The sequence below is a fragment of the Danio aesculapii genome, chromosome 8, assembly GCF_903798145.1.
Source record: "Danio aesculapii chromosome 8, fDanAes4.1, whole genome shotgun sequence".
Classification (NCBI taxonomy): Eukaryota; Metazoa; Chordata; class Actinopteri; order Cypriniformes; family Danionidae; genus Danio; species Danio aesculapii.
The window spans coordinates 21724863-21739406 of record NC_079442.1 but is presented as its reverse complement, the minus strand read 5'-3'; the positions used below and the strand labels follow the sequence as shown (position 1 = coordinate 21739406).

At 34.0% G+C, this 14544-nt stretch overlaps 1 protein-coding gene across 1 annotated transcript in view; it reads right to left on the bottom strand.

Moving 5' to 3' along the window:
- Positions 1 to 14544, bottom strand: part of ipo11 (importin 11) — a 311095-nt gene that overhangs the window by 138190 nt on the left and 158361 nt on the right. Inside the window, exon 16 of the mRNA XM_056464319.1 lies at positions 4370 to 4446. Coding sequence (XP_056320294.1) covers positions 4370 to 4446 — 77 coding nt within the window. The remainder of the gene's footprint in view (positions 1 to 4369; positions 4447 to 14544) is intronic.

Sequence of the window (14544 nt, the reverse complement as noted above, 5' to 3'; positions counted from 1 at the left end):
CAATATTTGGTGTGACACCTGAAAACCTTGCACTACCAGCAGGTCAATTAAATGCACTAACGTTCTCTTCTTTGTTGGCCCGAAGGCTTATATTTTTGCAGTGGAAGTCAACTAAACCATCAACACAAACTAAATGGGTAGAAAATGTCATGACATATCTAAAGCTAGAAAAAAATCAAATATAGCACCCAAGGCTCAAATAATAGATTCTTTAAAGTTTGGAGACCCTTCCTGTCATATTTTGAGAACAGATTTATTCCAAATACTTGAATTGTAAGCTCCACCCAATATATATATATATATATAATATTATATATATTAATATATATATATATATAATATATATATATATATATGAGCAAAGCTGAAAAGTAGCCTTAGAACAACAACATCAAACAATGGATCAAACAAAAAAGGATCAAACAATGTCATAGAAACACATGGCAAAGAAAAAATATTTATTGATAAATGCAAACTAAAATGTAATGTGACAAACAAAAATCCCTGGTAATTCATGGCTTGAACAAAAATAAAAAAAATAAAAACTCCCTGACTTTAAATATCCGGAACAGACCTTTAAAAATTCCATTATATTCCTGAAACTCCATGACACTCCAACTGACTCAATACTGTACAAAGACTGTCCCTGCGACAAATCTGGATCCCAGAGAATCAGCACTTTCTCTATCTCTAGATGACACAGACTTAATTCCAGTCAGAGGTCACCCTCATTCCATTCCATGGGGAGAAATCTTTTTTTTTCTTAACTAGCTCCCGAAGAATGGATGAAAGAGACAGAGTCTTAACAGGCCCTCGTGCTAATATTACCATCAGCACCTGAAAGAGACGAGGACAGGAGAAATGAGCATGCAATGGAAAAATCGCTTCAATCAGCTGCCCCCTTTGCATTTCAATGCGCCGGCAGATGCTTTAATGAAATGCTTTCTCTTATTCTCTCTCTCGTAGCGACCTCCAGCATCCCTCGACTACGCGTCTTTCTGAGGTTATGAGAGGTGTTGGCCTTACGCTTGAACGGCTCCTCTCGAGCGAACACTTCTGCGTGACATTTCCCAGAGGCTAGGAGGCGGTGATGCAAGCATATTTAATTACAGCACCCCAATCAAAACCGTTAATTATCTAATTCTAATACGACCCCAGGGAAGCAAAAACCAGCAATTTTTGCACCGCCTCAGTCACTCTGAAAACCATCATATTCCTGTTTCAGAAACAGTTCTATTACAACCAAAATAACACTTAAGTGAATTAAACAGAGACGAGCGCTAAAGGGATCTGACTGAGCAGAAGAAAGAGCTCAATAACTACACACCAAAATATAAAATTGCCTTCAGCTCCATTAATTGAATTACAGCATTAGGAATGAAAGAGCCCTGTGATAAATAAGCTGATGATTGACAATCAATCTGAGTTGAAATTAAAAAAAAAAACCCATTCCATTACAGGATTGAGGTCAACTTAGTTAATATTCAGCTGACAAGATCTAAGAATGTTGAATAGGATGAATTAAGTTCTGCTCTGGAAATTCAGCAGGAAAAATTGAGCTTTAGGCTGCTCTGTATTAAAGGGATATTTCACCCAAAATTAAAATTCTGTCATCATTTGCTCAAACCCTTACTTGAGTTTCTGCCTTTTGTTGAACACAGAAGATGATATATTGAAGAATGCTGGATGCTTGGACCAGTTGAAGTACACTGCAATTTTTTTCCCAACAATAGAGGTCGATGGGTGCCATCAACAAGCATTCTTCAAAATGTCTTCTTTGTGTTCAACAAAAGAAAGAAATGCATAAACAGTTAAAACCACATGAGGGAGAATAAACAGTGAGGTAATTTTTATTTTAATCCTAAAACTTAAAGAAATAGTTCATTCAAACCCAAAAAATCTATTAAAGAGCCCCTATTATGTTTTTTTTTTTTTAATGACCTTCCATGTAGTGTGTAACACAGCTCTAAGTGAATGAAAACATCCAGCTGAGGTTTAAATCTTAAAGTACACCTTGTTTAAAACTATTGATTCTTGAGGAAAATATTTGACTCAGAGTCGAATAAACGAATCGAGATGGGTTCAGATTTTTTGTTTGATCGCATCGACGTCGATATGGTACATAACCAAATATGGAGTTCCATTTCCGGTAAAATGTGCACGCGCTTTCACTTCAGATAGCGGAGGCGCGGGGATCACGTGATTGATCATGACGTGAAGATGACGAGCACTGACAGATGGAGATTTGGCTGATTTTCACAACAATACCATAGTATAGCCAACCTAGTGCTGCGTTTCATTTTTCAGATGTTTGATACAATAACCTACGCTGCAGCACGGGATTCACCGACTGTTTGCTATTAAAGGAGCAGCAGAGACTATGGGACTTTGTCAGACTTTGACAGGAACTTTGTCAGTAACTGTTACAGTTCATAAGGACCAGTTTTCATCTTCCTTCGGATCATAACATGTAAGTTTCCTCATTTTGAGTAGTTTGCAAAATATGTGTTTAATTGTGTGTTATAAGTTGTAATGGTCCCGCGCGGTTTGTAATCACGTGTCGATTATAGATCAGTGCTTATACTGTAGCTCTCAGGTTAAATCTGTATGGGGCTGTTCACATAACGCGTCCAAAACCACATTAAAAACGTGACGTGTGCTTCTTCCTTTACCGATTTAAATGCGTTTCAGAGCTTCTAACAAGACAGGCCTCTGTTCACTTCCAATTAATCTCTAGTGCAGTTTGATGTACATGAGAAGCAAGATAGTGCTAGATATATATTTCTTTCTTTTTTATTCATACCAAAAGGTTCGTCAACTTTTTTAGTTTGAGTATTTTCTTTTTTATTTGATTAATTTTAAAAGATTTGGGGATTATAATGTGGAGTAAAGTATTAGATTTAATACATTTGCAATCCCCATATCTATGAAAACAAAAAAAAAATGAAGATACAAACATAAGCATACATACCAAATACTTAATGTAACCTAACAAGTATTGCTAATTTCTGAAGTAATTTTGTCTCTGCAAATCTCAGTTGAAAACGATAATTTTGACTCTTGTTGATTATTCATTGTTGGCATTTAATATTTTGGCTTTGATCACTATTTAGGTCATCACTTATTATTTATACAGTTTAACTAATCCAGGTCAAAATAAGCATGTTGGGTTTTTTATATAAATATATCTGTTGGGACCTGTTGATGCAGGAACATTATTTTACCCATATTTTATTTCCACATATTGTTATTTGATTTGATTGGACTTTATTTAAAACTAATTTATTTATTTAAAACTTCATGGTAGACTCTTTAATTGCATTCAATATATTTTTTATGTAAATAATGTCACTTTTGCAAACTCCTAATGGGACAACTCATCTGTGAACCTCAAAAGTATGGATTAATACAAAAGTGAGTAGGGTTGAACGATTAATCGTAAAGTAATTGAAATAGACATTCAATTTAATGAATCAAATTTTTCCGGGTCATTTTTTCAATTACTTCCAGGTATGCATGGGTATGGTCCAGCAGAGCGTTTGCATGGTAACTACAATGTAACTACACGTTGTAATGTAACTACATAGACGTTGATTGAAAGCTGCACCAGAGACGGCATATTTTCCATTACATAAAAATGACTATTTACATTAAAATATTTGTTTACAGAAGATGTAAGAAACGTAGTGTTTAAAAATATTATTTAGAGGAAACACAAGAGTTATTTTATTTAGAAGAGATACTGCTTACTAATATGAAACTACTTTTACTACTTTTAATATGGAAAACATAATAATAACTAATTTTGTTTCCAAAAGTGCAAGTTGTTTTACTTTTTTATAAGAAAAGGTGACTGTTTTGGCAATGTGTGTTTTAATTTCAGTTTTTCAACGTTGAAGTTCAATGAATAATCAATATATTAGATAGTGTGCGTGTCCTTTAATTATTTTAAAGCTAAGTAATGCACCCTTCATTCAAAAATCTCTCACTTGTAATTAGGAGCATATTTACTGTATCTAACTTTAGTGAATTATGAGGGCAAAAAAAAAACAACAATAATAATATAATCCTTAATTAATCATAATCGAGTTAAAATGTTCAATCAATCGAGATTTTGATTTTAGGCCAAATCGTCCACCCCTAATAGTGAGTTAATAAGAACAAATAAAGGCAAATTATGCAATAAAAAATTTGCAATGGATTGAGGCCAAGAATTATATAAAGCAGGAGGATGAATTCAACTCTAAAAGTCTGAACTGCCTTTCAAGGCATGTCCATATGACAGTTAAATTGGCACTGGCTCTCAGCTTGATCTACAATTAAAAAAAGAAAGAACTACGACATTCAAAGAAAAAATAATTCACCCTACCAAGTAGAGGAGACATATTCTGGAAGATCCTCAGAAGTTCAGGAGTGATAGCAGGGCTGTTCTCTAAAGTCACCAACCTACACAAAGAGAAAGATCAAGCCATTTAAACAGCTTTTCTATAGCATGCAATACCATTTCACATTCAAAGATGTGGCTTGATCATCATGACACGGAAAGACAGCGACAAAAAAAAGTCCTTCAAATGGTAGTAACATTACAGTGAAAGAACTGTGCTTTTAGTGTCCATGGAAACACTACAGCAGCATCAATTCATAAAAAAGGGCGACTGCAAGCTGAACATCTTTAACCAAAATAGGCAATCTTTCATAAAAGCATTCCAGAAAATGAATGGATGCCGCTAAATTTATTGAAGTGCAGCTATTTTTGATACAGAGGCTACAGAGGAGTCCTTGTGCGGGTCGGGTTATTGTACAGAGCGACTCTCTTTGTCTTGATACAAGAGAGATAGAGTGACTCAGAGAAAATGATAAATGGACAGCAGGGAAGAACGACACAGTGAGAGAGCAAGTCTAAAGCCTCGGACCTAAAGGGATGGAAATAAACCATCCTCAAAGAGATGAGCCAAGAGGATTGAAAATGTGATGGGCAATTTATTCAAAAAAGTAATTTATTGCTCACTACATTATTAAAACTTTATTTTAATTTTAATTGCTTTTCTATTTACTTTGTCTGAACAGTAGCTTAATCATTGATTGACTTAATACTACTTAAAATTGATATAAATCTCAATGCATTGACAACAGGAATTATACTCTTTGATTACTTTAAATTGGAGTCAAATGGGACCTTTCCCAAAATTATCACTTTTAAATCAATGTCGCCATATTTGATACTACACTACATGACAAAATTTTGTCGTCGATCTCAGTTGTAAGAGCAACAAATAATAACTTGACTTCTAGTTGATCATTTGGAAAAGTGGCAGAAGGTTGATTTTTCAGATGAATCATCAGTTGAACTGCATCTCAATCATCACAAATACTGCAGAAGACCTATTGGAACCGCATGGACCCAAGATTCTTAGAGAAATCAGTCAAGTTTGGTGAAGAAAAAATCATGGTTTGGGGTTAAAGAGGTCCAAGAGATCTGCGGAGAGGATGACAAGATCAACAGCCTGGGGTCTCAAGACATTTGTGTTGCCCATTACATTACAAACCACAGGAGAGGGCAAATTCTTCAGCAGGACAGCGCTCCTCATACTTCAGCCTCCACATCAAAGTTCCTGAAAGCGAAGAAGGTCAAGGTGCTCCAGAATTGGCCAGCCCAGTCACCAGACATGAACATTACTGAGCATGTCTGGGGTAAGATGAAGAGGGAGGCATTGAAGATAAATCCAAATAATCTTGATGAACTCTGGAAGTCCTGCAGGAACGCTTCCTTTGCCATTCCAGATGACTTTATTAGTAAAATATTTAAGTCATTGCAGAGATGTATGGATGCAGTCCTCCAAGCTCATGGGAGTCATACACAATATTCATTATTTTTCCAATGCACCAGGACTGTATATTCTATTGTGTACATTATTTCTGTAAAATGAAAAGACTTGTGTCTAAGCAAAGCTCAACCTTCCTGTCCGAATTATATAATTAAAAATCAAGGTATTTTATTTAGGTAAAATAAGCGTAATTACAGGCCTTTGCATTTCATATAAGCCACTTCTGATACCAAATGATCAACTAGAAGTCAAGTTATTATTTGTTGTTCCTAAAACTTGGTTAGGCAACAAGACTTTGTCAGCTAGTGTATATATAGACAAATATCTTAATTCATAATTTCTTAAGCTTATGCAATTGTTGGACATATCTAACATTCTATAGTCGAAATATCTGAATACCAACAAAAATAATATTGTATATATTTATTCATACCAGATATTTTCATAAACAAATTAATCATTCAGTTTATTTATGTGCAATTGTCTTGATAAATGTAACCTTCTTTCATAGATGTATTCTGCAAAGTATACTTGTATAACAAAAAAAGCAACTGCTCTGCTTTTCTGAAGTGATTTATACAGATCTGTTCATGTTATGTGCTGAATTTAAGGCAAACACATAATACAAGTATGTAACTGACTGTAATGTAATCACCTTATAACAGTACTTTACTTTTATTAGCAGAAAACTAATTTAATTAGTAACTTACACCTGACACCAATGCATCGAGTACATCGCTTGGAACCAAATCTATTGTAAATACTAAGCAGGGTTGAGCTTATTATCAAGGACAATATTGATCGAAATGTAGGACACAAAGTTCAAACACGGCGCTGAAGATAAATTAATTTATGCGTAAGATTTCTCCTGATGCAGCATTTTCTTGTCGCTTGACAGAATGGCTAAGTGTAAAGCAGCGCACTTACAAAAAAAAGGTTGGTTTTTCTGAGACGCGACTCCCAATGATTCATGCTATCATTCGCATCTGGACAGGCAATTTGTCACACAAATCTTTTAAGGATTACGTGTGTCGTTGGCTGACAGGACAAAGCATCCGGCAGGAGGGAAAAAGCCACTAACTGGGAACCCATTTAGATCGAGGGCAGTTAATATCACTGAAATGCTTTAGCTCTGTTCCTCAGGTTAGGAATTACACAAAAAGAGACGACAAACGACTTGAAATGTCCTCAGCCACGACACTGAAAGGTCAATGAATTGGGTAGCTCTTAATCAATTTTAAAAACTCGCTTATTTGTTCAAATTAAACTATCAAGAGATAAAATAACATCTTTTTCATGTGTATAGACCTTAGGTTAGATGCCATATTGAACTAAATGCAGATGAAAACAAGGCACTGAGGTGTAGACTTTGCAAAGGAACAAACTGTACAAAGAAAATTGATCACAACTATCGAAACCACTTATGGAGTTTTCATTCGCTGAAAGGTATTTTCATATTATTTATGAAATAAAAATGAAATAATAAATAGTGTTGTTTTAAAAGAGTATAATCCATTGAATGCACAACTTGTATAAAAGCATTGTCTTGCTTATGTTCCTAAAAAATAAATATATTGATTAAACTGAATTTTAAATGTCTTTTAAAAATCCAAATACATTTCAGAATGTGAATAAAGGTAGCAAACAGAATGCAGCATAGCAAAATGGTATTTATTTTTTAAAAATATATCTGTACCATCCTTATAAGAGATGCATCTATAAAAAATGTCTTTGGTATGGATACAGTATGTGCCATGACTAAAATCTACCAAGACTGACCCAGACAGTAAAAAAAGTCAATTTAAAATAATGATACAATCTATAAATCAAACGATGTGCTGAAAAGTAGGTTATAGACACACAATAGTGTTATTATGATCAATAGCATTAAACGCTGATTACTCGTTTGATTATTCTGCATTAGACAATACAGACATTAGTATGCACAAATATAAAATTACAATCATAAATATGTTTGTTAGCAATTCAAACATTCGATTATTTGTGCTCAATGCCGGAGAGCTTAATCATATACAAATCTGGATGCTTTCCAGTAAGTGTACATTTATTATTGTATTAAATGTACATGTACACTTATAACTGCATTATATTCTTTAGGATTTAGTAGTTTAAGATATAGTCACTGCTGTTGCCGAGTAAGTGTTATTCATAATGTTTGCCTTTTGAAGCTTTATAATAACTGAAATTGGTTTTTTGTCCATCACAACTGGTAGTATATTTTTAATACCAAATGTTCAGTCATTGTTAACTGTCAGTTTGACTTAACCAACTCAGTTTTTTTCTCTTGTGTCAAAACGCTACAGGTTCCATTTCTCTGAACCTGCCCGAATGACAAAGAAATGAAAGCATGCAAGCTCCGAGGTAAAATTAAAAATATTACTCTCCACTGTGTGAGAGACATTTTAATTAATCATAACTAACATTCAGGTTTCTTGTAGCTTTGACATTTATGTGCTGCTGAAATCTAAATGTAATGTGTAGTTAAATAGTGAATTTATCGTGAATATTTGGCCATACACCCAAATTAAGTAGTAAGCATCCACTTGCAATGCCACAGGACAAGGCGATAATGCCTTAATAAAATTGACATTAATTAAATCTGAACAATCTGTTGGCATTTTTGATATTTGATGTAAACATTGCAAACATTGTTAGCTAAGCTTGGTAGATTCAAATAATGTAGTGTAAAACATTGTGAAACATCAATATCTGTGTATTGTCCATTTATATAAAAAGCTTATCAGACGTATAGGTATTATGAAGTAATATACATTTAATGTATACATTATTTGTCTTTAAAAAAAAACAGCTTAAATAAACACACAAGGTAGGCCTACTGGGCTAAACGGGGATGGCTCTCAGACAATTTCAGAAGCTATAATTCATTCATTCTCACTATACTTAAGGTCTTGGTCTTGTTTATCCTCATAGCATCCACGTGGGATAAAAGAACGGCATTGTAACTTGGTCTTTCGTAAACGTAGTTGCCGTTGAATGTATAGTAAATCGGACTCATTCAAAGTAGCGTCGCTGCGCAAAAAACGTTATGAATGCATGCTACACTTCCGACTGTACATTGTGTTTTCTTTTTCTTATAATGCACAGAGTTTTGAGCTAAGGGACATTTTCATTTGCCATTCAGTAGGTGCGTCCCAAATCGCATACTTATGCACTATTCTATGCCATTTTGTAGTATAAATAGTGCAAGTAGTGTGTTTACACTGAAAACTCTAAAAATAATACATGCACTTTAATGACCCGGATGACGCACTCATGCGACGGGTAAAATGAAGTGTGGAATGATGGACATTTCACCCACTCAACAACCGCAGTTTTGGTCACGTATCGGAAGAGGCAGGGCTATTGGGCGCACATGTTGGATAACTTTATTTATTTTGGATTGTGAAAGCGAAATTCTCCTATGAGAGTGATTATATTGCCTCCCGATGGTGAATGCGATTATACTCATGGCCGCTGTCATTTAGTACTTTGGTCATTTATTTAACTAATTTGGCAACCGTCAACATTCATCAGGGAAATGGTTTGAATTTCCGCTTAGCAAAAAAAAACTGTGTTCCATTTGGGACGACACTACATACATTTACTATGCTGTTGAGTGTGTAAGTGCATTAGTACATACAGTAGTGCATGAGTGCATAGTGTGCCATTTGGGACGCAGCTAGTGACAGTCGGACAGGCTCATCCAGTTCATCAAACTTCGTCTTTTAAAACCGAAATCAGAAGCGGAATAAAAAGTTACATTGAAAACATATGATTCGCGCCTTCTGATTGGTTCTCGGGATATATCTGCTTTTCCTGTCAAAGGCAGGTGGCGTTTAGCAGCTTTTGCCAACAAACTGTTATTTCTAAATGTGCTGATGCTGGAATTAGGATGATTAGAAGCAAATCTATTTGTTGATGGTGTACTACGTGCTTAAAGCATTCACTCAATGTCATTATCTCATTTTTGGCGGAAGTGGCGTTTAGCGGCTTTTGCATCTGAACTCTTCATATACTCTCATGATTTCAATTTTAAAATAAATCCTAATTTCTTTTTCTTATTAACAAGGGGTTAAACATAAGAAAAACCAACCCTGTAAAATCATAGCTATGCCATGAAACTACTGTAAATTACCCATATAGGCTCATATAGACTGTCTGATTGAACAGATCCTCCCAGCCGTGATTAAAGCATATTCAAAAGCATTGTCTGAAGTCCATCTATTGCCACGCAGCAAGAGAGGAACACTGGAGATGTAATTATTCAAGTGATTGCATTCAAAAGAGATGAGATGTTGACCATCTCAGGCAATGCTATCTGAAGAGTACTGAGCATAATTGTTTTTGTGAGGTCAAAATGAACAGGGTCTATATATTGCCTTGTGTAATGCTGACCTGCAAACATTTTTATTTAGTGAAGAAGATTACCCGTAGGTTCACTTAAAGAAATAGCTCACACAAAAAATGAAAATGTTGTTATTAATGATTCACCCTCATGGCATTCCATACCCCTGAGACTTTCATTCATCTTTTGAACACAAATTAAGATATTTCAGACGAAATCAGAGAGCTCTCTCACCATAGACAACAGCAGTCCTAAGACATTCAAAGTCCATTCCATGAGATTTCAGTGGTTCAACTGTAAATATACAAAGCTCCAAAATCACTTTGTGTGTCATAACACTTTGTTCACCAATGTCTTCTATGTCACGTCAGGATAAACATTTACTGCCAACAATATTATTCTTGCATGTCGACTCTAATGACAATATGTACATTTGGGACTGTTGCTGTAAATGGAGGATGAGAGAACGTTCATATTACATCTAAAATATCTGAATTTGCAGTCTGAAGATGAACGGGTGAATTGGAATGACATAAGGGATGAGTAATTAATAACAGAATTTTAATTTTTTTGGTGAACGATCCCTCAGAAAAGGAATGTGAAAATCTACCACAGCTATTATTTGCATACTTGTTTTTGTTACATGCATACTATATGATTTTTGTTGCGGACAAAAGGAAAATCGATGTGAATAATCAATAATAGATTTTTCATTTTTTAATGAACTATTCCTTTAGGTTTTAAGATTCTTTTTAAAGTGATAGTTCACCCCAAAAAATTTAATATGTAACATTAACATGATAGTCATTTGAATGTAGCCTTTGCAAAAATAAAATATACAGTTGAAGTCAGAATTATTAACCCCCTTTTTTATTTTTTACAATTTTTTTTTATATTTCCCAAATGATGTTTAACAAAGCATGGACATTTTCACAGTTATGTCTGATAATATTTTTCTTTTAGAGAAAGTTTTATTTGTTTTATTTGGCTAGAATAAAAGGAGTTTTAAATTTTTAAAAAACATTTTAGGGTCAAAATTATTAGCCCCATTAAGCAATTTTTTAAATTTATTTTTTGATAGTCTACAATAACTTGCCTAATTATCCTATCCTGCCTAGTTAACCTAATTAACCTAGTTAAGCCTTTAAATGTCACTTTAAGCTGTATAGAAGTGTCTTGAAAAATATCTAGTCAAATATGATTTACTGTCATCATGGCAAAGATAAAATAAATCAGTTATTAGAGATGAGTTATTAAAACTTTTATGTTTAGAAATGTGTTGAAAAAAATTGGGGGAAAAAATAAACAGGGTGGCTAATAATTCGGGGGATAATAATTCTGACTTCAACTGTAAATCCTGACGCATAATTATAAATATCCTGATGCATAATGATGTGGGCACAACGTCCTATGTGCTGATCACACATTTTTATATACATTGGGTGGATCATCTTTAGTAAACACAGGCAAGGACCATTATAATAAACAATACAACATGTGTTGTCCCTGTCCACTGTAAACTACTGTAAATGTGTCACCTTACATGCTGGAAAACTGAAAATTCACTTAAATTCTCATCTGTCTGAGATATTGGGCGTGGTTAATATACCGAACCACACCCCTCCAAATGTGAGTTTTGACAGCGCAATAAAAACAAACAGGGATGGTAAGCAGAAGGTGTCTGTTGGATGTAATAGCTCTCAAAACCATTTTCCCAATCTTCCTGAATGAAATGCCTACTTTACTACATCCAATCAGCTAGCAATAGAAAAAACAAGCCATGCCTACTATTTTCTCATTTAATATTTCTTATCTCTATGGACTGAGTCACAATACAAAAAAAAAGGCCACTTGCAGTTCATGCGGACCCTAATGTTTTAAGTAATTTTTATGTTTAACTTCAGCGCATCACCAGGATTATTTTTTGACTCTGAAAGTGCTTGTAGCCATTGGATTTAAATTGATAAATTCAAGAACCAGTTTAAGATAAAAAAAATAATAATAAAAAATATATATATACATATATATATATATATATATATATATATATATATATATATATATATATATATATATATATATATATATATATAATATATATATATATATATATATATATATATTCTTCTTTAAATCACTACTAAAAAACAAATCTTGAATGGTTTTAGGTTGAGTAAATAATCAGTAAACTGTTATATATAGGTGATCCTTTAAACACAACCCCACATTCTATTAACTTCTTTTTTCTAACGGCAGTGTATATTTCATCAAATTTAGGAGATACCTGCAGATCGAAAAGGAAATGTACTTTATTCAAATGGAGGTACACACCAATTCTAATTTCAATGCAGTCTTGCTAATTCAATTCTAAATCTGAATTTACATTATAAACAAATTACAATTTACTTTGCGCATCCCAAAACAGATTCAGTGAGCATAAGCACATTCACATTGGCTGACGGAGGAATGCTCTGGGCATCTATTGTACATCACCATGTGACTTTCTTCTCCTAACTGTGAAGTTTAAGTTAGCACTTTGAAGACAGAAAGCTGGAAATGTGTTCTCTCCTTATGTTCACCACAGTGTCCAGATGCAGAGCTGAACTCATGTGGTGCACAAAACAGCATAAGAGCTGGAGGAGGGAATGTGCCACTTTATTCTATGCTGCCTTCACCATCAGCACTGCTGAGTGCCATGCAGAACAGAGGTGAAAAAGTCACATGACTCGCATGTGGTATTTGGAGCATTTCATGACAACTTGTTATGCACTATGGTGCATGAAGTGTGATGTCAAACACATGTGGATTCTTTAGGGCAATAAAGAATCAAAGAGGTATAGCTAAGATTTTGTGTCGTAACATTTCCTCTGATCAGAATGAGACTATAATTACTTTCTAAATTTTACATGATAAAAGCATGTACATGGGGCAGCATGGTAGCTCAGTGGTTAGTACTGTCACCTCACAGCAAGAAGGTTGCTGGTTTGAGTCCTGGGTGGACGAGTTGGGATTTCTGGATTTTGTATGTTCTCCCCGTGTTCACGCGAGTTTCCTCCAGGTGCTCCGGTTCCCCCACTTATAAACTTAATTGGCCGTAGTGTGTGTGTGAATGTGTTTATGGGTGTTTACCAATACTGGGTTGCGGCCGGAGGGCCATCTGCTGCTTAAAAGCAGATTAGACTAAACTAGAAAAAAATAATGAATGAATCATGAAATAGATCCATAGGGAATTTGATAAGGAATATTAAAAAACTTAAGTCTTTCTCAATTAAAAGAAATTGAGTAAAATCCATCAGATATGGATTCTGTACATATATATACAGTATATCCGCATCAAGAATGAGCAATTTTATCCTTTTCTCAGTAAATATACAATTATATTTTGCAAAATGGTTTTATTATTTAATAGTTTTTTTTTAACAAAAAGTAGTATTTTATTCTAAACACCTTTAAATTCATTCTAAAAACATTGACATTCAAATGAGGTGCTGCAAACAGACAAACAAACAAATACAATTTTGATTCAGCTTATATTTTGTATGGCCTCCTTGATGTTTCCTGTTTATTATATTTTTATTTTACATTTTCTCCAAGCATATTCATTGTGATGTGCTCATTTTTACACTATGATCTTAAATGTAATGTAATTAAAATTATTGAATAGTTAAAATTTTGGCATTGCATTGGTACTGAAAATTAATCTAAAGTAAAAAGCAATAAGCCAGATATGCACTGATATCTAATTGCATAGGATGTCATAAAAAGTCTCCATTCTAAAGCGAAATTTCTTAGGTTTAAGTAAATTTGTTAAATACTGTAAATATTTTGGGTTCCACACAATCGATCTGTGTTGGGACAACATGAAGTTAACTTATTAGTTAATACAAATTTAAGTGGATTGAACATAAAAAACTAGGTTGTCCTTAAAAAACCTCAAGACGTGTGTTGTTTCAGCTAATTTTAAATAAATAATTTGAACTAACAGCAAACTTGATTGTTTGAGTGTAAAATGTACTGGGCTGACCCTTGTATACCAGAGATGAAAATGTGACAGTATAGTATAGTATAGTATAGTATAGTATAGTATAGTATAGTATAGTATAGTATAGTATAGTATAGTATAGTATAGTAAAGATGCTGAAAATCTGACAATGGTGAATGTAGAGGATTTGAATTGAGAATATGAACACTAACACTTAGGTTCGGACGGTGAACAGGCCTATTCAATGTCAACAAAGGAGTGTATGTGCTTGTGTATTGATCTATGACGGTCCAATGGCAGCTCTACTGTAACTCCCTCAAAGTTTCAAAATTAGATTTTTATAACTTTTGACCCCTTTGGCTCACAAACAA